The sequence below is a fragment of the Pediculus humanus genome, genomic scaffold (assembly GCF_000006295.1).
Source record: "Pediculus humanus corporis 1103172108298 genomic scaffold, whole genome shotgun sequence".
NCBI classification, from domain to species: Eukaryota; Metazoa; Arthropoda; class Insecta; order Psocodea; family Pediculidae; genus Pediculus; species Pediculus humanus.
The window spans coordinates 409,546-437,123 of NW_002987867.1; the positions used below are offsets into that span (position 1 = coordinate 409,546).

General features: G+C 27.6%; 3 protein-coding genes across 3 annotated transcripts; all 3 read left to right on the forward strand.

Moving 5' to 3' along the window:
• Positions 1 to 24,255: 24,255 nt before the first annotated feature.
• Positions 24,256 to 24,642, forward strand: Phum_PHUM562480 (thioredoxin domain-containing protein 12 precursor, putative; the record flags this gene model as incomplete). The annotated part of the gene is made up of 2 exons (XM_002431915.1): positions 24,256 to 24,511; positions 24,608 to 24,642. The coding sequence occupies 2 exons, from the start codon at positions 24,256 to 24,258 to the stop codon at positions 24,640 to 24,642; spliced, it is 291 nt and encodes a 96-aa protein (XP_002431960.1).
• Positions 24,643 to 25,059: 417 nt separating this feature from the next.
• On the forward strand, positions 25,060 to 25,431 carry Phum_PHUM562490 (thioredoxin domain-containing protein 12 precursor, putative; the record flags this gene model as incomplete). Its single annotated transcript, XM_002431916.1, has 2 exons — positions 25,060 to 25,207; positions 25,238 to 25,431. 2 exons carry the CDS (start codon positions 25,060 to 25,062, stop codon positions 25,429 to 25,431), a joined length of 342 nt encoding a protein of 113 aa, XP_002431961.1.
• Positions 25,432 to 26,749: 1,318 nt separating this feature from the next.
• Phum_PHUM562500 (thioredoxin domain-containing protein 12 precursor, putative) lies at positions 26,750 to 27,226 on the forward strand (the record flags this gene model as incomplete). The annotated part of the gene is made up of 2 exons (XM_002431917.1): positions 26,750 to 27,137; positions 27,171 to 27,226. 2 exons carry the CDS (start codon positions 26,750 to 26,752, stop codon positions 27,224 to 27,226), a joined length of 444 nt encoding a protein of 147 aa, XP_002431962.1.
• Between the last annotated feature and the right edge of the window lie 352 nt (positions 27,227 to 27,578).

A 27,578-nucleotide genomic window follows, 5' to 3' on the forward strand; every position in this document is an offset into this window, starting at 1 on the left:
CTTTGTAATTCCTTTGCCGATTTACATAACAGTGTAAATATTATTTTTCACCGTCAATAGTTTGTTTTGCTGTCGAAAAGGTTAAATTTTGCTATATTTTACGAGGAGGCGGTGTTTTTTTTTTCCTTAGCAAAAAAAAAATATCATTTCATATCGTATCTCTTTAATATTGTTTAAACAATAAATGTATATTTTTATTTTTGTCGTTTGTTTTGTTTAAAATGAATTTTTTCATTTCCGTTTCCATTTTTTATTGTTTTCGCATCATTTTAATTTTTTACAAACGTGGCAATAGATTTTCCTTTTTTCTTTTTACTTTCGATTGATGAAATAACGTAACGTTTTTCTGACGACAAACAAAAAAAGGAAAAAAAAACTAAAAGTAATCGATACATGTATTTACTTCAAACAAAAAACGAAAAAAAAAAAAAGACTTAAACGTCTAAAATGTCAAATCTTCTACTTGTGGCTTTTAAGCACGGACATACCCCCAACGGATTTTAATTCCCCGTTTTTTTTTTTTCCTCCGGGAAATAACAAAAAAAAAAAAACCGAAAAAAAAGAAAACAAATAAAAATGAATGATTTTTTCCGAAGCTATTTACAATGTTTACCCAGATTTTAAAACGTTTTTTTTTATTTGCCGTCCCTTTTTTTTTTTTTTTTTTTTTTTTTTCAATTCTAATCGGAAAATAACAGAAACGTGGAAGCAGCAGGAAAAAAATCTTTTTTTTCCAATGATTTCACGCTGGTGAATTTTTTTTTTATCGAATAAAAAAAAAAAAAATTTACTCTCTTTTTTTCGCTTTCGGTTTTTTTTTATTATTATTATTATTATTTTCGCATCATTTTGCCTCCTCTCCTTTCCTCCTCCCCACTCCCCCCACCCACAAAAGTCACGCGGACAACTTTTTTTTTTACAAAATACCGCCACGATTTTTCTATAAAAATAATTTCTTCTTCCGTAGATTATAATATAATCTTATAACAATTTTTTTAAAAAAAAAAAAGTCGTGTATTTAGACGAGGCTTCAACACGGCACCACCGCCACCATCATCATCATTATTATTATTTTTTTAAAAAAAAAAAGAGGTAATTAATTAATTAAAGCAGAAAGTTTAATTTATTACTCCGCAATGTGGTACCGCCTTTATTTTTATTTGGCCCCTCCTTGTAACTAACAAACCGTAAATGAATGATATATATATATAATTTTTTTTTTTTTTTTAATTTTTTAATTAGACGTTCGTTCGTTTATTTTTATTTTGTTGGCCCTCCTGTTTGATTAAAAATTAAACGTTCTCAAACCGATCATTTCACAATTGTTAATTAAATTTTCCTTCTTTTTTCTATTTCCGTTAACGCCATTTCCTAACCGTAGTAACGGGGGGAAAACAGAACTCGGAGAATACGTTCGCCAGTTAAAAAATTTACAAAAATTGTAAAAAAACATTTTTCCTGCCACGATCATTCGCAAATAAACATCGCGTCTCTCGTTCGCCCGTCATTCGAACGTGGCAGATGAAAAAAAAAAAAAAAACCAACCAAACGAAACCGATTCCACGATAATAATTCCATGAATTTTTTCACGACGTTCGATTCGACGTTTTTCATCAAAATGAACGTGTCACGTGATAAACGTGGTTTTAGTATTTATTAACGATTCGGACACATAATAATTAAAAAATTAAATTAAATAATGCCACGTCTTTTTTTTCCTTTTTTTCGAGAAATTTAAAAAAAAAAAAACAAATTTGAATTTTGTTTTACTGACGTAAACAAGGGTTAAAACCGTTCGTTTGCCGTTCTTAATTATTATAATCATCGTCATTATCATCGTCAACATTTGAATTTTTCTGACGTGTTTTTAACATATTTAATTTGACTTATTAATCCATCAACTGGATAATTTTTTTTTTTTTTTTTCATTTAAACCCGAACGGTTTCGTAAAAAAAAAAAAAAAAAAAAAAAATTATCCAGCTGGTGTTTTTTTTTTTCGTTAATAATAATAACATCATATTATTCCAGTTAAAAAAACGATTTCCTGTCGCATGCCATAATTATTACTTACTTAGTAAAAAAACGAAAAGGTTTCGTTATTTCCACGACCGCATGAAAAAAAAAAAAAAATGTGAAACCACGTGATTTTTTTTTTCTTTTCGCGATATAAATCAAATCGAAAAAAAAAAAAAAATCTTAAAAATCGTATTTACATACAAGAGTTTCAAATTCCACAGATTTTACCCTGGAAATAATATTTCATTTTTAATTTATGAATTTCGAATCTCTCCCCTCCCCCTACTCTTCCCCCTCTCTTTTCCTTCCCTCATCTCTCTCTCTCTATACCCCCCTCCTTTCTCTCTCTTTCCGATCCCGTTAAAAGAATCTCTCGATTTATTTTATTTATTTATTTACTTTTTTTTATTCCAGGACCGAAAAAATATTAGAATAGGAAGTGGAAGAAAAAGTGGAAGAAGAAAGAGGTGAAAGAAATGTGTGTGATGGTTTTGAACAGAAATCATTCAATTAGAAAATTTGTATAAGAAAAAAAAGAAAAAAAAAAAAAAAACGAGAGAATATAACAAAATCAAAAGTAATTCAGGTGGAGTAAATTCCTTTTGTGTATCTGTCTTACACACAGCCTTATAACTCCTCCCGTTCCTCCTCCATTTTTCTTTTCCTTTTTTTTTTTTTTTTTTTTCTAGAAAATTTTTCTAGCTTAAGATTATGACGACGACGACGACGACGACGATTCCGATGATGAGGATGCCGATTATGATGATGATGATGATGATAGTCATTTTTTTTTTTTTTTCTAGAAAATTTTCCTTTGAAGCAGATGTTTTTCACTTTTTTTTTTTTTGTAACTTTTCTTTTTTCTTAAAAAAATATAAAAAATTCTTCGTGGAAAAAGAAAATTCATCCGTCCGGTTTTTAATTTTGCCACGTTAAATTTCCCATCCTTTATTTATTTATTTATATCATTTTTTTTTTCTTCTGACACGTTTTCCTTCGTTCAAATTCAAAAAAAATTTCCATTTTCCCCTGTCGACTTCACTTATTTTTTCACGACAACTTTTTTTTTTTTTTTGTTATCAATATCATCATCATCTTCTTACAAGAAACATAACTAGGTAATGTGTCGACCTCTGACCTTTGTCGTCACTTTCCTTCCACTCCTCCTTCCCTCCCTCTTCCTTACCACCCGTACTAATATCATCGATTATGATTTTTAAAAAAAATTTTCTTTTCTTTTCTTTTTTTTTTTTATAATTCCGTCGGGTTCAACTTTTTCGTTTCTTCTTCTTCTTCTTCTTCCACGAAGAAGAAAAAAAAAGGCAATTAATCCAACTTTAAAACTTCTTATTTTTCTTCTTTTTTTTTTTTTTGTGAAAAAAAAAAACTTCTACTACTTACTTACTAAGCAATTATGAGAAAAGGACTTTTTTTTTTTTTTTGGGGAAAAAAGAAAAAAAAAATTTTCTTTTTCTTTTTTTTTTCTTTATATTTAATGCCGTCTCCTTCATTTTAAAACACTTTCACGCTTGACGTGACATAAGATCATTCTTATTCTTATTATTCTCCTCCATCTTTTTCCTTTTTTTTTTATCCCATTTTTTCTTTTTCGCGTTTCTTTCGTTTCCTTCTTCTTCTTCCTCCTCCTCATCTTTTTGTCTCATTTTAATTGAAATGTATTATTATAAGCAAATTAAATGTTATCCCATCTGATTTTTTTCTTTTTTTATTCAATTCGTCCCATCCCCCCCCCCGGCATTTTTTTTTTTACTCTCTGACGTCAACGTAAACTGTCAACGCAAATAATCGTTTGTTCCTTCTTCTTCTTCTTCTTCAACACGACAAAAATCGGTAAAAAAAAAGAAAAAAAAATGTTCGTAACACCGAATTAAATCCGTTCGCGGTGATTTTTATTTCAAAACGAACGCTTCGAACTCATCTCGTTGTTTTTCCCACCTCCCCCATCCTTCGAATAAAGAACTGTGTCTCCCCCACCCCCACCTCCCTCCATTAAATCGTAAGCCGCAATATAAATTAGACAAGAAAAATGTTAACTTTCTTTCTTCGATAACAACAAAAATTCAATTAACTGTCATTCGAGAGACATCATTAATCGATAATTCGATATTTATATACAAATCGAAAACACGTTTGTGTGTCACGTGATTGAAAGCTTTTCGACAGTTTTTATATCCGCTTTTTACCAACAAAAAAAAAACTCGAAATGAATTTTTACGGTTTTAAATAATCTAAAAAAAAAAAAAAAATTGACGTGTCGTCAGAAAAAGAGAAAAAAATCCGTTTCTCTTTCTCTCTCTCTCTCTTTTCCCCAAAAAAAAAAAACCAAACGATTAAATAATTCAAAAAAAAAAAAAAAAAAATTTTTTTCATTCGTTTCGATCGAATGAGGCGGTAAATGAAAAAAAAAAAAAAAAAAAAAAAAAAAAAAAAAAGTAAAATATAAAAATGAAATAAGAAAGAAAAAGTGAAAATAAAAATGGGGAGGTACTGGTGGTTGGAGGTGGGGGGGGGGCAATGAAAAAAAGAAATTTTTTTTTTCTCTCTCTCTCTCTCTCTATAAATCGCTTTCCCGTAAATATACATCCGAGGAGTAAAAAAAAAAAAAATCCTAAATGTAAATATTGGTGAAATGGAGGAGGGAAAGGAGCAAAGCGTGAAATTGCCATCGAACCGTGTTATTAACTTTGTGCGCTTTTTCGCTTCTTCCACGTTTAGACAGTGACATATGCATAACATTTTATTATGTTTTTTTCTTCATCTTCATCTTCTTCTTCCACTTCTTCTTCTTCCACTTTTTCCACTTCTCCATCCAATGAAAAATAAAAATTTTCCTTTTTTTTTTTTTTTTTAAAAAAAATTTCAAATACTTTTCTTTTTTAAATTTTGATTTTTCTTCATTATTATTATTATTATCACCATCAAACAAGCAGAAGAAAATTTTCCTTTTTTTTTCTTTTTTTAGTAAGCAAAAGTTTGCAGCACTGCAAACGATTGGTAAAATCGCCAAGAAATTTTAATATTATTTTGTACAAACGTATAAAATTTACACACGTTCGGTCATTTTCGTCATTTCCCGTTCGTCCCGTTCGCCTCGTCGTTTGTTGTTTCTTTTTGTGTTTGTTTGTTTACATTTCCCACGAATGATTTATTGGCGGTTTTGTATATCATCTTAAAAAATAAATCCGTTCATCTATCATCGTTCCGACGATGGTTTTCATTTTTTTTTTTTTTTTTTTTTCAAAACCAAATCGTTCTATCATTTCTTGTCAATCCCGCTTTGTAATTATTCAGTGGCGAATCTAGATAAGAAAAAAACTATTTCGACTACTCTTACTCGAATTTTATTGAAAAATAATAATAATGATAATAATAAAAAAGAAAATTTATTTTTTTTTTTTTTTTTTTCCAACGACGTTCGGAAGCCAATAACGAAGGCCAACGATGTGTTACATTGCAAACAAAACAACGAAAACCGACACGTGGCATTAGCAAACAGTAATCATTGTCTTATTATTATTATTATTATTATTTTTAAAAAGGGAATCACTCGACTCCCCCGGATTTTCCCTTAATCTTCGGGGACGGCTTGAGCTGATTAACTTTTTCATTTAAAGCAAAAACTTTTCTTCTTTTTTTGTTTTGCTTTTATCTAATGTTGCCAATGAATTAAAAAAAAAATTTACGACGACGACGTATTATTATTATTATTATTATTATTATTATTATTATTCAAAATCTGGTAATAATAATACTTATTTCGATCTTAAACGTCAAATCTACACGTGTTCGTTGAATATACAAAAGAGACTTTTTTTTTTTTTTTTTTTGAATCTCTTTATTAACTTTAAGACCACACGCACGCATTCAGGTTCGTACCTTAAAAATTCTTTTTTCATATTTTAAACAAAATTTCAATTCCCTTTCATACTTTTTACCTTTTTGCCTATTTAATTCGCCATTTTGTTTTGTTTCACGTTGGCGTAAAATGGAATTTTCGTTTAATAAACTTTTCCGGTTTTGTACTTTTTCATTATTAACGGGGAAGAGGGAGAGGGGAAAAAAGGCAAATAAGCGAGCAAACAAACAGACAAACAAACAAACGTTGAAATTATTATTATTATTATTATTTTTAAAAATAAATAAAAAATTTGACGGTTTGGACGTTAATAATTGGATTCCCCGCGTAATAAACAATTTTTTTTTTCAATTACGTGTAATTAACTATATATATACCATATTTTCTATTTACACGACGTTACGAGTAAACGTTTTTTTCTCGCAACATCTCTCATTCAAATATCATCCACCTGAATTTAAAATCAAAAAAGGAAAAAATTTGAAAATTTAGTCATCGATTTAAAAAAAAAAAAAAAAAACTATGAAAAAATGGGCGTGATGAAGGGAAGAAAAAAGTTGAAAAAGAATGAAAGAAAGAAAGAAAGTAAGTAAGTAAAAATAAAAAAAAAAGAATATTTTGAATGATTTTAGAATGAGAGAGTGAGAGAGAGAGAGAGAGAGAAAGAGAAATTTTTTAAAAAAAAGAAAAGGGAGGAGTTTAAACAAAATTCGAGAGAGAGAGAGATGGATGGATGAATGTGAACCGAAGACAAAGAATAAATCGGGAATAATAATAATAATAATAATAATAATAAAGTTTTCGTCATATTGTATGAGCTAAAAAAAAAAAAAAAAAAAAAAAAAGATTGAGATTGAGAGAGAGAAAGAGAAAGAGAGAGTGAGGAGAGAGAAACGAGGAGAAGGAAGGAAAATACGGCAAAAGTTAAAATAAGGTAGACACAGAGTTTTCTAATTAATTTCAAAAGAAAAAAAAAAGGAGAAGAATTAAGAAACAATGGGAGAAAACGGTTGAAACAAGTCGACTGTAGAAAGGGAACAACAAAGTTTTGAAACAATACAAATTGTCGAAACTAAGTTTTGTTCGAGTTTGTTTTTCACGAGGAGCAAGTTTTTCTATTATGTTCACAATATTCAATTCTTTCTCTCTTTCTCTCCTTCTCTCTCCCCCCCTCTCTCTTACTCTTTCCCTCCCACTCTCTCTCTATCTTTCTTTTTCCTTCCACTTCGTTTACGTTTTAGTTTGTTTATATATATATATATATATAAATATATATATATATATATATATTTTTGTTGCGTCGCACAATTTTCTCATTATTTATTATTATTATCATTATTACTTATATAAATAATAATAATAAAATAAAAAAATTTTTTTTTTTTTTTATTCTTCGTATCCACGAATTGATATCAAAAGTTACAAAAAAAAAAAAAAAAAAAAAAAAAAAAAAAAAAAATGTTTTAAACTACAAAATCGTTTTTTTTTTTTTTTTACACAACGAATTCGTCGTCGTAAATTCAAATAATAATAATAATAATAATATTTTTTCGTAGGGGTAAAATCCCAATAACAATAAATAAGAATTTTTTTTTTTTTTTTGTCGATTGTTTGACGTTTTAAAATTGTCGAACAATCGACGATAAAATAAAACTTTCGATTTATTATAATTTCGTCATTTCAATGCAAATCATTCGCAGTTTTTTTTTTTTTTTTTTTTTTTTTTAAATGTATAAATAAATAAATAAACGAAAGTTTTTTTCAAACAAGGTTATTAATAACGACTACAACCACAACAACAACAACAACAAACACGACAAACACAAAAAAAAAAAAAAAAATTTGATTTGATACAATCATCCTCTTTAAGAAAAAAAATCATCATCATCACCATCGTCATCGTCATCGTCATAAACATTTGCATCGTTATCTAAACGCGAGAATTTTATTTTATTTTTTTTTTTATAAAAATTTTTATTCCAAAAAAAAAAATATTATTAATAATAAAAGGCGTGATTAATGAGAGAGAGAGAGAGGGGGGGAGGGAGGGAGGGGAGAGAGCGAAGGGGGAGAAGGGTTAAAATGTTTCTCGTTTTAACAAAATCCATTTTCCTCCTTGAGAAATTTATTAAACCTCAATTAATATTAAATTTCGTGAATGAGAATAAAATTAAATTTTAAAATAATAATAATAATAATAATTTACTGTGGATTGTATTATCATTATCATTATTTTTTAAAAAAAAAAAAAACGTTTTAAACGGAAAAAAGGAAAACGAAAAAAAAAGAAAAAGAAAAAAAAGAAGAAACATTTGCGGCGAAATCAATGAATGGATTTTTATTTAAATCGTTGAATTAAGAAGAAAGGGATGATGATGTCGGGGGGAAAGGGGTAGCGATTGGGGTGGGACCAGATGGAATATAAGAATCTTTTCTAGAAGAAAGGGAAGAAGAAAGAAAGAAAAAAAAAACGAAAACGGAAACGGAACCCAAGTTAAATGGAGATTTCTTAAATTTTACCGCAATAAACATTCATTTAAATTTTTTTTTATTTCTTATAAACCGAAAATAATGAGCATCGAAATATATTGTTTCATGTTTTTCTTTTTCTTTTTTTTTTTTTTTATTCCTTTTTCTTTTAGTCTCTTCTTTTATTCCGCACCCCCCCCCTTAACCCCCACCCTACCCCCACCCCCATTCCGTCTTATTCTTATTCAAACATAAATTTTTAAACGTTTAAAATTTTTTTCCCATTCATTTCTAATCGTTAATCCGCAATAGCATTCGAAATAAATAAAATAAAATTTAATGCAATTTTCCTCCCCTTCTTCCCTCCCTCCCTCTACTCCCATCTACCCTCCACCCCCTTTCGATTTGTTACGCGCGTTTTCCTACCACCCTCCCCCCCGCATCGCATCGTCTTTTGTTTCGAAATGATATCTTTTTCCTTTATTGGTTTTTTGTTTTTATCTTATTCTTTATTTATTTCACTCTCATCGTCAACCGGTTCGTATTAAACGGGGAAATTTTTTTACCGGAAATCGAACATTTCGTCGATCGGTCGAAACCCGGAAATGAAAAAAAAAAAAAAAAAAAAAAAAAAAAATTCGACCTCGACATGAAATTATTTTTATTACGAAAGTAGAAAAAAAAAAAAAACATTACACGTTTGAAAATTTATTAAAGTTTCAAAAACTAATAATAATAATAATAATAATAATAATAATAATAATAATAATAATAATAATGATAATAATAATGTATAGATTATAACGTTTCGAACAATTATAAATAAAAGTTTGAAAGAGATAGAGATAGAGATAGAGAGAGATGGAGAGAAAATCAAAAACGATTTTTACGATCTTGTTACCGTATCCGGTATAAAAACAGGAAACTGGATAATTGGTTTTTATTTTTGCCCACGAAGGAAATGACAAAGAATCCTACTTTTTTCCTTCCTTTCCTCACTCATTATCATTCGTTCATTAAATTGCTGACCGCAATTTTGTTTTTCGATTTATTTCCATTTTCCCGAGAAAAAAAAAAAAAAAAAAAAAAAAGGAATTAAATAAAAGCAATAATTCAATGAAAATCTTTTTCCACCATCTTTTTTATTTCGTTTTCTAAACTACGACTAAAATAATATCACCCTCACTTTCTCTTTCTCTCCCCCTCTCCCTCTCCCTCTCTCTCTCTCTCTCTCTCTCTTTTTTTTCCCATTTTATATTGAAAATTTTTTCAAAAAAAAAAAAAAACGTCATAACATTTTACTCTTTTCCATCCGACGGTGACGTCGTAACATCGCCTTAAATTTATCGGTTAGTCTAATTTCAGTACAGTTTTTTATTAATTTTTAAATTTGACTTATTGTCATCATCATCATCATCATTATTATTATTATTATCATTATTATAGTTATTATTATTATTTTTATTGTTATTATTATTATTATTATTATTATTCTCACTCATAATCAGGACAATTTGTCTTAATGTTTGTCTGGCTGCTTCAAACATTCATTTCAAAATTTCACATTCATTCCCAAGGACTAAATGCCTAAACAACTGTGATTTTGCATGTTTGAACAGGTTTCTTCACCACAACCCCCATATCCTCATTATAATTAGCAACACATCAATTCTCATAAGTCTACCTAAGTCCATCTCATTTGATGTGAACAAGTCACCTCTTGAACTGAGTTCCTATGACTTACATTTACACTGCAGTAACCAGAATCAAGAGTAGTGAAAATCACAAATCCTTGTTTTAGGTATTCTCAGGTTTACATACAACAACAAAATTTCTTTTCAGTACCCACCAAAACAAATCTTATATATATCTTTATCTTATTTTCATTTTGCTCTATTACAATTATAAATCAATCATCATTATCTTTACTGGCATGAATTTTTTAAGTATACCTAGTAAAAGAATATACTTTAAACTAACCTAATTCCTTATAACTATTTCAATACTTAATTTTCCTACCATTTCTCCCCTTTCATAACCTTCCCTCATGCATTTCATCTTTAATGTACACTATATACAAATTACAATTTTGTACCCATATAAACTTAAGTAATCTAAATGCACTTTCATTTTTTTAATCTTATATGAAATCAAAAGAGAATTTTACACTAAACACATGACAAAATATGCCATAATGAAACAAACAAACTTAAGAAAAGGGTTAAAGTAATGTACAATCAATAGATTCACACTTAAAACATAAGTACAATGATCTTACATCCACCTGATGCAATAAATTAATTAATTACAACTATTTTAATTAAACTACCACTATTTTTATATAGTGTGACAAAAGTATAACCTCAACTGCTCATAATCAGCTCAAGAGAAGTACAATTAATGAATGGAGTCCATTGTGTCTTTTCATAATGCCTTACATTAAAATCAACTTACATAAAGGATATCCAATTCCTCCTGACTTTGATAAAGATTTAAAGGGAGTATTACACTATTTCTATGATAAACTTTGTTGTAATGAGACAAACTAACTTAAGAAAAGGTTTAAAACAACCAACAATCAATAAATTAATCCTTGAAGATTAGAGAGTATAGGCATTTGTACACTGAGCTAATATATATCAAATCAATCAATCATTATTAATAAGTATTTTCATTAAATTATTCAAACCCTTGTTTTTTATGATCATAGATGAAAAAGATATTTAGTTAAACTACCCATAATTAACCAGATAAATGTAAAATTAATAAACTTTTTTGTCTTTTGAGTAATTGGGCACCATTTTGTTTGTTAGCCAAGCGTTTTTGCAAGTGAAATTTAAGTTGCAAAATTAAAAGTGACTCACCCGTAATAATCATATGCACTAAGTCATCTTCTAAGGTTTTTTATTACCCACGCTTCCTTTTTGCCACTTGAAACCCTTTGACCACTTGCAAATTTAAACTAAAAATAATTACAATTATCACTAATTAATATAAAAACTAATTATATAACAATAAACTACACTAAATAACAAAACTTTTGATATATAACTAATAACTAAATTGCAAAAAAAAACTAATAAAATTAATTAAAATGAGCTGACATGATGTAATCGCGTGACAACCTTAGCACACCCGCGCCCTCTTACTACTGTAATTATAATTATAATTCGGATTCATCCTGTCGTAGCAGAAGACAATTTTTTTTGTTTTTATTTGACCTTGAATTTCGTTTTCGTCTTGAATTCATATACGGATTTTTAATAATTTACATGTAATAATTTTTTCCATTGGAAACTAAATCGTGTTTTATTTTAAGATAGATAGATAAATAGATAGATAGATAGACAGATAGCTAGATAGATAGATAGATAGATAGATAGATAGATAGATAGCTAGATAGATAGATAGATAGATAGATAGAGAGAGAGAGAGAGAGATAGACAGAGGTAGATAGAGAGATTGAAAGATTGAACCAAGTTTTTTTTTTTTTTTTTTTTTTTCATTTCTTTCTCTGTTGGAAAAAGAAAGAAAAGTTTCCGGTAAGGGGAAGAAATGAAATTCAAAAAATTGTTTTTTAAAAAAAAAAAAAAAAAAATTGTTTTAAGTCGAAAAAGCTTTGGAACAGCCCCAACTTGATTCAAGTGTTCTTTTATAAGTATGAGGACAGCAGGCACTCTCATCCTTTTCTCTCTCTCTCTCTCTCTCTCTCTTTTTCTTTTTATTTCTTTTCTCATTTTCTTTTCATCTTTCTCTTTTTTCTCTACCACCCCCCTCTCTCTCTCTCTCTCTCTCTCTTCGTTTTATTTATCTTTATCTATTTTTTTTTTCTTCAACAGGATTTAATTAACTTTGCCCCAAGGATTTTTATTATATTATTTTCTCGAATGTTGTTTGTTTGTTTGTTTGTTTGTTTCTTTTTTTCCTTTGCTTACATAAAATGTCTACAATTTTCCCCCTCACGGTTGTTACTATTTAATTGACCAAAATAATTTCAAAATTTTTTTTTTTTTATTACTTTTTAATTGCCAAGAAATAGTATCATTATCATTTTACCCACGAATTATACAAATCATATTAAAATTATTCCAGCGGTCGATGAAAAAAATTCCAGACTCTCTCTATTTATTTTTGACGCTGGAAAAATACAAAAAAAATGAAAAATAATTTAATTTTACCATAGGCAATTTTCCGCCTTTTTTCGTTTTATTTAATCAAACGAGTTGTTAATTTAGTTGATTAGTTATCAATTACAGTAAAAAAAATAAAATAAAAATAAGGGATGCCGAATGTAAAAGTCACCCTCATACATTCACTCACCACTCGATAAACAAAGATTTCACATATAAATATATATATATATAAAATGAAAGTTTTTTAATTATATAAAAAAAAAAAAAATGTCATTCGTTACAAAAAAAAAACAAAACAAAATAATTTCGAGCATACAAACAAACATACTAGAGAGAGAGAGAGAGAGAGAGAGAGAGAGAGAGAGAGAGAGATAGTGAACAAACGAATCAGTTAGATTTTGTCTGTCCCATGGGTTGTTTCTTACGTTTCAATTAGTTGAAGTAAAGTGGTTGTCAATCAAACGTATTGCACATGAGTGCTCACAACAAAAACAACAACAACAACAACAAACTCACAAAACAACCAAAGTGCCTGAATGAAAAAAAAAAAAAAAAAAAATGGAGAGAATTTTTTTTTTTTTTTCCTTTCTTCCTTTCTCCCCGAAACCATTTTAATTTTAACGAAAGAGAGAGAAAGAGAAAGAGAGAGAGAAAGAGAGAGAGAGAGAGAGAGAGAGAGAAAAACTTTTACTTAAGGCCAAGGGAAAATCGTTCCGGGTATACAACTGTATGAAGTGTCGCGTGAAGGGATGATTTGTACCATCCCCCTTAACGGTATCTATGACAACGGCCTTGCGGTATCTCCCCTGACACATGCTACTCCTGGGATTCCCATATTCTTTATATATATATATATTATATTATATAAACCTTCTTTACCATAACTTTTGACCTTTTTCTCTCTCTTTCTTTTACATTACAATATACCTTTTTTGGTTTATTGTTTTCAATAAAAAATTTTATTAAATTATATCATTTTGTTTTGTTTTAAAAAAAAATTTTAACTTTGTATTCAATAAAAAAAAGCAAAAACAAAAACTTTTTCATTCGAATATATAAATTTTATTACTATTTTAACTAAAATTGTTTTTTTGTTGTTGTTGTTGTTGCTGTATAAAATTTATTATGTATATTTTCTCTCGTTTAAAAAGTTATTAACTTTTTATGTGTACACATGTGTGTTTAAAACATTATGTTTTTAGTTTTTAGTTTTTTTTTTTTTAATTTTCTTTCGAACTCTAAAAATTTTCAAATAGAAAATGTTTTTTTATTTTACAATCGGGGACAAACAACAACAACAACAACAACTCGTGAGATTTGTTATACTATGAATTATATATATATATATATATATATATATAAATGATAACAATAAGAATTTTGATAAAAGAGAAATAATAATAATAATAATAATAACACGTATTATACATTATGGTAAAATAAAAACTAAGGGTTGTTTTTTGGTTTTGACAACAATACTAAAATAGATTTGACTATCCGCTAGAGAGATACAGAAAAAGTGAGAGATAGTGAGAGAGAGAGAGAGAGAGAGAGAGAGTAACTCCACTGTCACTTTGTTCGCTGACATTGCCACTAGGCCGATGGGATAATTAAAATCTCTTGAAAGCTTAAACTTGTCTCGCACCGAAAATAAATTTCTTCTTGCATTTTTTTTTCTTCCTTTTTTTTTTCCTTTTTTTTCCTTTTTTCCTTTTTTTTTTTTAATCGAAATGTTCTTTTTTTCATTTTACTCAGAAAAAAAAGGAGAGAAAGAGAGAGAGAGAGTAAATGAGAACGAAACAGAAATTCAACATCTGTCCGTCTAATAACTTGCAGACTCCTTCGGTCCACCGATTTTTCCTCTTTCTTCCTTCTCACTCCGAGTGTGTGTGTGTTTTACTCACATCTTCTTCCAATTCCTTCTCTCTCTCGTTTTTTCTTTGTTTTCATCTTCTCCATAATTTTCTTCTTCTTTTTTCATCCTTTCCACGCACACGCACACACACACACATTGGAAAATAATTTTCTCTATTTGTTTTCCTCTTCAAAAGATTTTTATTATTTTCAATCCGATTCACAATTGATTGACGTAGATTATTTGATATAATAATAATAATAATAATAAATCGTTATAACGTCGTCCATTTTTATTTTCTTTTATATATATATTGTTTGTTAAGTTAAAAATTCTTCATAATGCAAGGGGGTTCGTGTTCAAACATGTTTTCCTTTTGTTTTGAAATCAGGTGAACGAAAAAAAAAAAGTGTCTCGACAAAAAAATAAATCTCCAAAAAAAAAAAAAACCGGAAATGAGATTTTGGATTTTTTTTCCTTTGCTTCTTTCCAACTTTTTTTTTTTTAGTTTTAGTTTTTCCTTTAAAACAAATGTTTTTTCTTTTTGAAATGTGTTGTAAAATCGATTCCCATTAACGATGAAGATAAGGATGATTTAAAAATCCAATTTTCTCCAGAAAAAAGAAAATCATCCCTTAAAAAAAAGTGCGACGGTTGTTTTTTTTTTATTTACTCTTTTGTATTTTGTTTAAAAAATTGTGTTATGTTACTGCCACGTTTTTTTTTTTTTTTTTTTTTTTTTGATGAACTACGAAATAATAATAATAAAAAAAAATGAAAAAAAAAAGGAAAATTCTCCAGATTCGGTTTGAATTTATTCAAAAAAAAAAAAAATTTATGGAATCCAGAGGGTTTCAAGGGCTTTTTATATATTCATATTCTATTTCACACCAAAAAAATTTTTCTCTCCTTTTTCTCTCTCTTTTTTTTTTTAGCCTTTTCAATTTATTTCAATAAAAACAAAATGGAGGGGAGGGAGGAGGGAGAAAAAACTTACATAAGACTCATCAATAATGATTATTAAAGAAAATATATTTAATTAACCGTCATCGATTTTTCTAATTAGAATATAAACCTTCGAATTTTATTAATAATAATAATAATAAAGATTCCAGCGCCACCTTTTGACAAATCGATTTCTTACAAACTGGAGTTTTGGTATATTAAAAGAAGAAAAAAATTAATAGATTTTCCGTGAGAGATTTTTTTTACGCAACAAACAACAACCTTACGCATAATGCTAATGTTAAATCCTTAACACACACACACACACACGAAGTAAGATAAAAAAAAAAAAAAAAAAAAGTTAAGTACCCTAAGGGTTGACAGACTTTATTTTTTTTTTTTTTTTTCCATCCCTTGAGCTTTTTCATTGTAAATGTCTTAATGGGCGAACGATGTGATTTTCGTTTAACATTAAAAACTGTTGCAAAACTTTCATTCCCTTACCATTCCCCCACCCCCCTTTTTTTTTTTTTTTTTCTTTTCCCATTTTCTTCCTTGAGCTCTCTCTCCATTCGTTTTCCCCATTTTTTGTCGTCGTCGCCTTCCCCCCTCCCTTGTTTACCCTCTTATTTTTCATATATATATATATATTTATTTTCGCCCTTTTTCTTACTTTAATAATAATAATAATAATACCGTTATTAAGAGTGATCATTCCTGAGAAAAGTTCATTTGAAAAAAGTTAAAAGCTATTAAAACAAGTTGACACCAGCAACAACAACAACAACAAAATAACGCAACTCTTTTACTTTTTCCTTTTCTACCCCCGCCATCACCACCCTTCGCCACCCGTCATATTTTATAATTAAAAACCTTTTCCATTTAGCCTTTTCATATTTCGTGATGACGTCATTTTGATTTTTATAAATAAAAATTAAAAAAATTTTATATTTATAAATCCGTCGCGAGGGATTCGACGGTTATAATTTTTTTTTTATAATAATAATAATATCTCAAAGCGTTCCAGTTGATTTTTCCAGTAAATTAATTTCATTAAATACTGGATAAACTATTGAATTATTATTTCATCATCATTATTATTGAAAAGTTAAAAATTTGTCCACACACACACACACACATTCGCATGTATTTTTTTTTTTCTCTCGAGTTTGAGAATCAATAAAAAAATTTTTCGCTTTTTTTTGGGGTAAAAAAAAAAGAGAAAGAAAAATGAGAAAAATGTGTTAAAACGAGAGAGAGAGAGAGAGAAAAAAAAAGGAAAAAAGAAAGAAAATTTTTTGTAGGCCGAGTACAAAAGCGACGAAACCATTTTCGAATACGAAAGCGCTAAGTCTTGTATTCATAGGTTGAAAGGGAAATGATTTATACAGTAGATAGCCAACCATCAATAATACTCAAGTCAGCTTTCACCAGAATAACTGACTTCTGGAAGAAGGGGATGAAATAAGATGGTGGGATGTGTGGAGGGGGTTTATGGATGTTAACATACTAAGACCAACATCTTCGTCCTCGTCGTCGTCTTAGTCGTCTCTCATTCCATTTGGGATTTCAAAATGACTTATCCGACAGTTTTCATGCGTTTCATTTTTTCTTTTTTTTGCTTTCCTTCCTTCCTTCCTTCCTTTCTTTCTTTAACACTCTCTCTCTCTCTCTTTTTTACAACACATTTTCTGTTTTTTTTTTTTTTTATTATTATTTTCCGTAAATCGGTTTTTTTTCGTTTATAAAAAGATGATGAAAAATGAAAAAAAATAAGGACTACTATTTGCGCTTTTAAGGGTAAAAAAAAAAAAACTTAGGGGTTGAAGTCTGAAATAAAGAGATTAAAAGGAGCTGTGGGGTCAAAAATGAAGCATCATCGCAGTGTGATCCAATTATTACTTGAAAAGATTATTTAGAGTATATTAATTAGTGAAGAATGAACAAGGGGGATGAAAAAAAAAAAGAAAAAAGATTCCCTCATTTTAATTCTTTTGGTTTTTTATTTCTCATCTTTATTAAATTTTCTCATCGCACTTTTCTTTATTTTTGTTTCTTTTCTCCTCACTTTCTTTTTAATAGTTTTATATTAAAAAGAAAAAAAGAAAGGGATGATTTGATACAAAATAAAAAATAAAAAAAACAACCATCGTTTTTGTGCTACTTCACAGGAATAAAACAACCCTTAAACCCCTTCGTGCACATTCAAAAAAAAAAAATCAAAACGATATAAAATTTGACCCCAAATGTTTTTCCTTCACGACTCAAACCTTTTCACACTTTCAAAAGGTTAAAAGGTTAAGAAGAAGAAGAAGAGAAGAGAGAAAAATAATAATAATAATAATAATAAAAAACAAATCAGACTCGAAAAACCGAAGGGTAAAAAAATTTTCCTTTTTTTTGTTTTTTATTCGTAATAATAAAATAATAATTTTTGGTGACGTCATAAATAAACTTATTAAAAATACAATTACAGTCATTTATTCGTTGAAAACATGCAACGGACAAATTTTAATAATAATAATAATAATGATAATAATAATAATAATATTTATATATATATATATAAATACATTTTCAACTTAATGTCACATTTATTATTCGTGAAACACACGAACAATTCAAAAAAAAAAAAAAAAAAAGAAAAAACTTTTCCCGCCATTTTTTATTTTTTATTTTTTTTTTCTTCGTTTTCCGAGGACAAAAAAAAAATTTCATTATTATTATTATTATATTTTTTTCTGCCTTAAATGAAAAGGAATGTTCCGTCATCGTGAATTTGACTAACCTTTTCTCCATCATGGCTTAAAATTAAAAATTCCAAAGAGTTTATCGTGATTTTTATATTAATTTTATTTTCTTTCTCTCTCTTTCTCTCCCCTCCTCCTCCCCCTCCCTCTCTTTCGTTCTCTCCACAATTAATTTATCTCTCATCGTAATGGCGTGTTTTTTAAAAACTGAATTACATTTTTTATTTTTTTTCTTTTTCCGGTATCGTTTTTTTTTTTTTTTTTTACTTAAAATTAAAAAGTAACATTAATAATAATAATAATAATGATGATGATGATGATGATGATTCGAATGATAACAACTTTTTTATTTATTCTTTCTCTCTTCCACTCTCTCTTTCTCTAGGTAAAAAAAATTTATGGGAGTTTATGGGAGTCGATTGTTTTCTTAGATTTTCATCATCGCGCCTAAAAATCAAATCAAATGAGTTTTAATATACCGCAGTAAACGAAAACTATTATTATTATTATTATTTGTTAACATTTTCAATGAACTTTTCCAACAACCGTTTATTGTTAGAGAGAGAGAGAGAGAGAGAGAAAAAAAAATATAAAAATTTTTTTTTTTTTTTGATTATTCTCGAGGAATAAAACATTACTTTTTGTATATGTCACCTTTATTCTCTCACTTCCACATTTTCCCGCGCATTTTCTACCCCCCGCCCCCCATCCTCCCACCTCGTAAACATATAAATAAATAAAAAATTGTATATTGTTTTTTTTTTTTTTTTTTTTATTTTTTCAATTTCTCTTTCATAACTCTAACTCTATCGAATTTTTTTTTTTTTTTATTGTTCCCGTTTTTTTTTTTAACGTTTTAACATATAAAAAAATATTTTCATTTCGCGAGCAATAATTTTTTAATGTTAGAGAGAGAGAGAGAGAAAGATTTTTCCTTTTTTATTTATTTATTTTCCTTTTGTGTGTGTGTGTGTGTGTGTGTGTATGAGTGTGTGGAAAAAGTCAATTTTTTTTTTACAATTTTTATCATATTTTAAATATTTTTATCTCAATCATCAAAAACGATGAGGAAAAAATTTCTTTTTCTTCTTCCACGAAAAAAAAAAAACTCCTTCTTCCTTTTTCCTTTTTTTTTTTTTGTTGGATTTTAATAATATTGTTAATTAGCAATTAAAATTTTTATTTATATAAATAAAACTTATGTTTGCATTAATTTATTTTTCATATTTTTTTTTTTTTTTAGTTGGCAACATTGAACACGCTAACAAGTTGTGTCTGACATGCACACGAATACCATTTTTTTTTTTTTTATTGTAAAAAAAAATCAAAAATATAATTATCAAACTCTCTAATTTTAGTGGCTCCCCCCTCCCCCCCCCCCCCGCCTTCACTACTATTCTTAATTAACATGTTACTTTTTTTTTAAAACCTTAATTAACAAATAATATTTATAACACGCCATTTTATAAATTCGTTTTTCTTTCTCTCTTTCCTTTTCGAATTTTTTTTTTTTTTTTCAAATGGAAAAATCAATGGAAACCTCATCGACTATCAATCGGGGAAAAAAATTATGACGTCATCATTAACAACAACAACAACGATAAAATTATTTACTTTTTTTTTCTCGATATTCAACTTTAAGTCGGAAAATGTTAATATGTGTATGGGGTGAGTGGTGGAAATGGTGGTGGTCGTGATGGTGGTGATGGTGGTGGTGGTGGCGTGAAAAAAAGAAATAAGAAAAAAATTATATGCGTTGCGTGAGAGTTAAATTAAGGAAGAGGCGGCGCCCGTCGTCAGTTTAATACAAAAATCTACACGGGTATAGTTCAACTGGTACATGTGTCTCGCCCTGCCCGTTCGCATGTTGCACTCCCACAAAATTATGCTAAATATATATTCCTTTTTTCCTTTTTTCCTTTTTTTTACGAAAAATAAAATTTGTTAACAAACTACGACGTATTATTAATTCATTCACGGTCGATAATTAAAAAAATAAATAAATTTTAAATTATACGAAAATATAAATATCGTAATTAATGACGATCATTTGTGAAAAAAAAAAAACGATAGAATTTCCATTTAAAAACCAGAAAACAAAAACCTGCGATGTAAAAACACCTGTTTAACCCATAATAATAATAATAATAATAATAATAATAATAATAATAATAATAGTAGTAATAATAATAATATATAAGTATTCAAAATATTCCACCGTCAATTTTCCTTAATTTTTTTTTTTTTTTATCAACAATCATTCGTTTCTTATCAATATCAAAACATTTCTGTCATTACACATTTCATGGGTTTTTGTGTGTGTGTGTGTGTGCGTGCGCGTATGTGTGTGTGTGCGTGTGCGTGTGCGTGTGTGAATTATTAGCGACTCTTTTGTTATTTATTGATTTTAATGTACCGAAAAAAAAAAAACTATACGAAACACCTGGCGTGATTTAACGCATCCATTTTTTTTAAAGTAAAAAGTTTATGATTTCCCGCCAAAAAAAAAATAGTAATTTAGTATACTTATGTATAATAACCCTTCTTTTAAATCTTGTAAATAAAAACCGAATCTTTAACAGAAGGTATATACGAAAAATTAATCGTTCTTTTTTTGGTGAAGGACTAACTAAAACTTAAACAAACTTTTTTTTTTTTTTTTTTTTTTACGAGCTTGTAAAAAAATTTATGTGAAAACAAAAAAAAAAAAAATCTGACGTTAATAGTATATACGCCTTCATCAAATCCATCAAATAAATTAAAAAAAAATGTGTACATATACATAAAAAGTCGAAATTTCGAGAAATTTTTCATATATCACGAATAGAGAGAGAGAGAAAAAGGTCGCCTAAAATTACGTTTACTTAACCTTTTCTCTAAAATTTAACCGTCATACATCTCTCATCTCAATATTTAAAAACGAAAAAAATTTTTAAATGGGTTAATATGCGTTCGAGTTTTCGCAGCGTTTTTTCCCCCCAAATTAAAAAAACGTACGCGCGATAATAAAATAAAAAAAAAAATTATTATCATCATCAACTCGTAAACTTGAATTTTTTTTTTTTTAAAATCTATCTGAAACTTTTTTCTTCTCTCTCTGTCTCTCTCTCTCTTTCCTTTTTTATATACATATATACATATACATATATATATATATATATATATATATATATATATATATAGAAGTAACGAAAAATAATTTTTTATAATTATAAAGGTGGTAATAAATTTTTATTACTCTACAAAAATATATAAATACTCATTACAACCAACAAACAAACAAACGCACACACGACCACGTGACCATCTAAAAATTTTCTTTCTTTTTTTTTTTCGTTACATTAGTAATGCGATATGAAAATTTTTTTATTTTTTTACCCTTTCATCCTCCGTCTTATACGCACGCACACACGCACATACACGCACATATGTATATTTTATTACCTAACACAATCTAGAAAACATTAAGAAAATATAATAATAATAATAATATAATTAATGGATTTAAATGAAATAAATATTAAGATAAGAAGAAAGAAAAAAAAAAAAAACGCACTTAACTACAACCTTAAAAAAAATATATATACTCTCTCTATCTCCCTCTTTCTCTCTCTTTCTCTATTTCTCTCTCTCTCTCTACCGTTTTATTACTCTACAAAAATTATTAAAAAAAATGTTGATCATCAAATTACAAATAAAAAAATCTGTAAAACGTTATTATTCTTCGCAACATTATTATTATTATTATCATTTTTAAAAGTTTATAAGTTTAGTTTTATTACGTTGTAAAATTAACTCGATTTTCCGATTATAATAATAATAATAATGATGACGATGATCATTATTATTTATCATAAGGAAAAAACGGATTCTCATAAAAAAAAAAATTTTAGCATGTGTGGATTTCACGATTTGACGTGAGTTTATAGTTATAACTAATCATTTTAGTATTAAAAAAAAATTAAGCCTAAACAAACAAACAAACGAACGAACAAACAAACAAACGAACGACGAAACAATTTTTTTTCCGTCCATTTTTGTTTATTCAATTTTTTTTTTACTTTAATATAAAGAAAATTTAATTACTCGTGATTCGTAAAAAAAAAAAAAAATTTATTAGAATTTTGAATAATAATAATAATAAAATTTTCCGGAAAAGCGTACCTGATTTAAATGAATAAAATTTCAATTTCCCCCCCAAAAAAAAAAAGATTAATAAAATTTTTTTTGTCGGTTTTTCTTTCACGGATCCCCCCCCCCCAAAACAAAACAAAACAAAAAACTGATTGGTTTTTTTCTTTTCGTTATCACATCGTTTAAATAAATTAATTTCCGGTTAGTATTATTATTATTATTATTATTATTATCAATATTCGATTTTCTATTAATTTTTTTTTTTTTTCATAAAAAAAAAAATTATTCCAAGAGGTGAAATATATATATAAATCTTTTCTCATTTAAAAACACCTGCCACGAATTTTCTTTTTTTTTTTTTTTTTTTTTTTACACGACTGATAAGAGAAAAACCAGAGGAAAAAATTTTTCATCCCCCTTTTTTTTACATTGATAACATTAATTAAAAATTATGTTAATTAAAAAAAAATCCAGGTGAAATTTTCTTATCAGGGTTGTTCGAAAAACAAACAAACACGTTCATCAAGTTATCAAATGTTTTTTTTTTTTTTTTCGTTTGTCGAACAAACAAACCTCTTTGTTTCCCTCTTCCCTCCCCTCTCCTCCCCATAGTTTTAACTTGTTTAAAATGTTTTATTTTTATTTTCACGTAAACGTATTCGATACAAAAAGTTTTTCGACAAAAAAAAAAGAAATTATTGATAAGAAATAATGATGATGATGATGATGATGATTCGTTCAAATAAAAAGGGTTAACTTAGGAGAGTCTTAGTTTCACTTTAAAAAGTTATCAAAACCCCAAAAATGTTTATTTTAATGACAACTATAAAACTGTAAAGTTTGAATAACATTTTCTTAAAAACAAACTTGTCGTAATGTTTCTTTTTTTCCTTCTTCTTCTTCTTCTTCTTCTCCTTTTCTCCTTCCCCCTCCCCCCGTCCGTCCCCCAAGCCCTCCGGACCTTCCTCCTCTCCCTCCCCTTTCAACTTTCATTATTAAAACATAACATTTAACAAATGTACCACAAAGTTGTTGTGTTTTGTTGTGTATGACGTCATAATCTTACAAAAGACTCGAATTTTAAAAAAATTAATAATAATAATAATAATAATAATAATAAATCGAAATAATTTTTTTTAAAAAATTGTTAAGCAATGCATAAAAAAAAAAAATGTCGTGGAAACAAACCAACAAACAGGAATACCGTTAAAAAAAAAAAAAAAATTATTCGATACGTGACGTACGAACGAAAAAAATCTTTTTTTTTTTACCCTTATTTACCCCCTAAACGTGGCAAATCACCCCAAACAATTCCTTTTCAGAATATTAATATAAGTCAATCAAGTTAACTACGTTTACCTCCTTTTTATAAAATAACTTATTCATTCATTCCCCGGAAAACTTTTTTTTTTTTTTTTCCTCGCCATTTTTTTTTTTTTTTTTTTCTCCATCGGATAAGATTTATTATAATCGTTTTAATGACTTTAAAAAAAAAAAAAAAAAAAAAAGGTTATTAAAAGGTTTCGAGTTTTAATTTTATTTTCATTTACGTCATCATTTTTTTTTTTTTATACTTGATGCATGTGCTCACAAAAGCTTTTCCGAAAAGAATCTCCCCCCCAAAAAAAAAAATGAGAAGAATTTAAGAATGTTACAGCAAGTGAGTACACGTGTCAGCCTCCAGGAGGTACATGGAAAACACATCGTGAAAAAAAATTCAAGAACAAAAGCTTTTTATGTTCGATTATAGTTTTAAATAAAAAAAAAAAAAAAAAACGCGCGTTATGTGATATTACTTTTACAACAAAAGTGAAAATTTTTAACAGAGCCTACGAAATCCGCCATGTTTTATTATTTTATAAACTCTATGGTCTCTCTATCTACTTAGAATAATAAAAAACGATTCGTCGTAGTGCGCGACTATCATAATTTTAACCACAGACAACATAAATTTTTCTTTTCGCGTGTGTGCGTGCGTGTGTGTGTGTGTATGTATGTAAACAAAAACATTCAAAAAAAAAAATTTTTTTTAATTTACTTTCACAAATATATATATATATACTAACAATGAAAGAATGAAATGCGAAACGAATTTATCATCGGGTATAAATAAAATAAAAGAAACTAAAAAACCTGGAATGGTTATAATACATAAATCAACGTGCAGCGCGTGTATATCATTGAAACCCAAATTATTAGCATCGAAAGAAATCGAACGTTTAAGTAATTTTTTTATAGTTATCAGTTTGATGGATGATTTCGTACCCATCGAACCCAAATATAATTTAGACGGAAAATATTATCCGAGAATTATTTTTCTCAACACTTCCGGTGAAATAATGAAAGAAATAATGAACGCGAACGGAGGTAATAAATATAAATATTATTATTCGACGGAGAAAAATTTAATTAACAGTATGGAAAAAGTATTGAAAACATGTCCTCAAGTCGATAAAACGTGAAAATCCCTCGGACGGGGGGGGATGATGAATCTCGATTGGAGCCCCTATCCTATCTCCCTTTTCCTCCTACCCCCTACCCCAGATCCCGATAAACAAAACTAATGCTGCACAAACAAAATTTTACGTGAAATTCCGATATGAAAAACGGGTGAATGATGACAAAAATAATAATAATAATAATAATAATTATTTAATCGACTTTTTATATGGGAGCAGGTGCGAAAGGTTAATTTTATACTTATATACGCGCATCATCAACAAAACATTATTATTTATCAAGGAGGCAGCGTTTTTTTTTTTTATTAATGTTTACGGTAAACATATTTTTTTTTTCATATTTATTTATTGAAAGCGTCGAAACCTTGAACCTTGAAATGTGATGATTTGAAAAGTGAATGATAATAATCGGACGAGGTCATGAAAGCGGACGTCAAATTAAATCAAGGTATAAATAGAATGAAGGCGTCGAAACAACCCGGAATGATAATGATATACAAATCCTGGTGTCCCGTTTGCACGGAACTTAAAAACAAAATGACCAATTCCCGGGAAATTGATCATTTGAGTAATTTTATTGTTATTGTCGTTTTAAAAGACGAAGATGAACCCGATAGTCAAGCTTATTCTCCCGACGGCGGTTACATACCCAGAATTTTTTTCACGAATCCCAACGGGAATATATTATACGAAATATTCAATACGAAAGGAGATCCACGTTATAAATATTTTTACACGACCGATGCGGAATTGATACCAAATATGAGAAAAGTCATCGGATTTTTTTCTTAGTGATTTTTTTCTAGAGAGAGAGAGAGAGAGAGAGAGAGAGATTCGAGTCATGTCGATAAGAAAAACATTTTTTTTTTTTTTTTTGGTATTAATCTAATTTTAATTTTTTTTTTGGAGTAATTTTTACGAATAAATTTTTTTTTTTTCTTTCTCGATTATTCTTTTTCATTTGTTTAAACCCATCAATGAAATAGATATTATTATTATTATTATTTATATATATATATATAAGAAACTCACCGAATTTAAAATCTCCAGTTGTAGATTATGTTAACACTATCCAAAATGTATCACCACATAATAAAATCACTAGAACTTTCAAAAACTGCACAGGTTCGATTGTTCTTTTTAAAAAAAAAAAAACACTTTTCCCGCTTTTCTGCAACAAATAATATTATTTCCGTTATTATTTACTAATTATTATTATTTTAAAACTATTTCATAACTAATCTTAACAATAAATTTATAAGACAAACACATAATTAACTTAAAATAATTGTAATGATACTAAAGTACACTTACAGGCAAATTTCTTTACAATAAAAAACATGAATTAATTTATTAAAATAAAAATTTAAAACATTAAAATATTAATAATTCAATAGTAATAATAATAATAATAATAATAATAATAAGAAATATATTAAAGACAATGTTTTTGTTGTTGAAAATGATAAAAAAAAAAAAAATGTAAAAGCTTTTAAGTTATTGGTGCACAATTTTACAAAATTTCGGTTGTTAAATTATTGTCGTTTAGTTATTTCTTACATCCCCTAAAAGATAAATGTTAACATATAATAAAGCTTCTATTAACCGCACACCCACACACACACACATTATATCTATCTATCTATCTCTCTTTGCATTCATCTATTTATTCTTTATGGAAATCTTGTCAGATTGGAAAAATATACTAAATTAAAATTATTTAAAACGAAAACGAGAACACTTTCTTTAAATTCGTTTAATTCCAAATACAAAAAAAAAAAAAATTTTAAAAGACAAAAAAAAAAAAAGAAAGAAAAAAAAAGGAAAAAAAATATCGTCGGATGTAAATTGTTTTGAATTTTCACAGAAGAAAATAAGAAGAAAAAAAGAAAAAAAAAAAAAAAAGAAAAAAAACGTGTCGCGTGCGTGTGATTATTATAATTGAAAGTTTTTTTTTTTTTTTTTCATTATTTTTTATCCCGTTTTTTTTTTTTTTTTTTTTTTTTTTTTTTCAGTTTCGAAAATCACAATCGTGAACAAAAAAAAAAAAAAAAAAAATATGACAAAAAAAAAAAATATATGGAAAAAAAAAATATAAATAAAACGATTGATGGCATTCAGTATAATTAATTGGAATCCGATAATTCGAAATTTTTGTTATTCTCCCGCGTTTAAACATTGTTTGATAAATAAAAAAAATTTCGGTACGAGTTTAAAATGGGAAACAACGTTGGAAACGGGTTTGCAAAAAATAATAACGAGACAAAAACCCGGAATGATAGTAGTACACAAATCCTGGTGCGGAGCATGCAGAGGACTTAAACCTAAATTTGAATCATCCAAAGATATAACACATCTGAGCGAAGGTTTCGTTATGATAAGCCTTGCAGACGATAATCATCCGAAAGATGGAAAATACATGCCCGACGGTGACTACGTTCCTAGAATAATGTTTCTCAATCCTCAGGGTGTCCTTTTATTTGACATTATCAACGAAGGTGGTAGCAGCGAATATAAATATTTTTATTCAGATGCTGAAAGTATTGCTAGTAGTATGAAAAGAGTTTTAAATAAGTTTCCTGATTAGTAAGTTTTCTTTTTCCAAATTTTTTCATTATCATTATCATCACCATTATTATTATTATTGCTAAGTTTAAAAAAAAAATTATATACATTATACACATACCCATATTATTATTAAACGTTTTTTTTTTTTTTTTTTTTTTTGTACCGCACGCATATATAGAACAACAAGTCGACACATCAAGTTTACCCAAAATTTTTTTCTTTTTTTTAACCAAGTTTTCTTTTTTTTTTTTTTTTTTTTTTTTGTTTTTTATTTGATCGAAATTTTTTTTTTTTTTTTTTGTGCGAGTTTTCAAGTTTCATGATCAAGGAGAGGGAGAAAAAAAAATAATTTTTTTTTTTTTTTTTGTTTC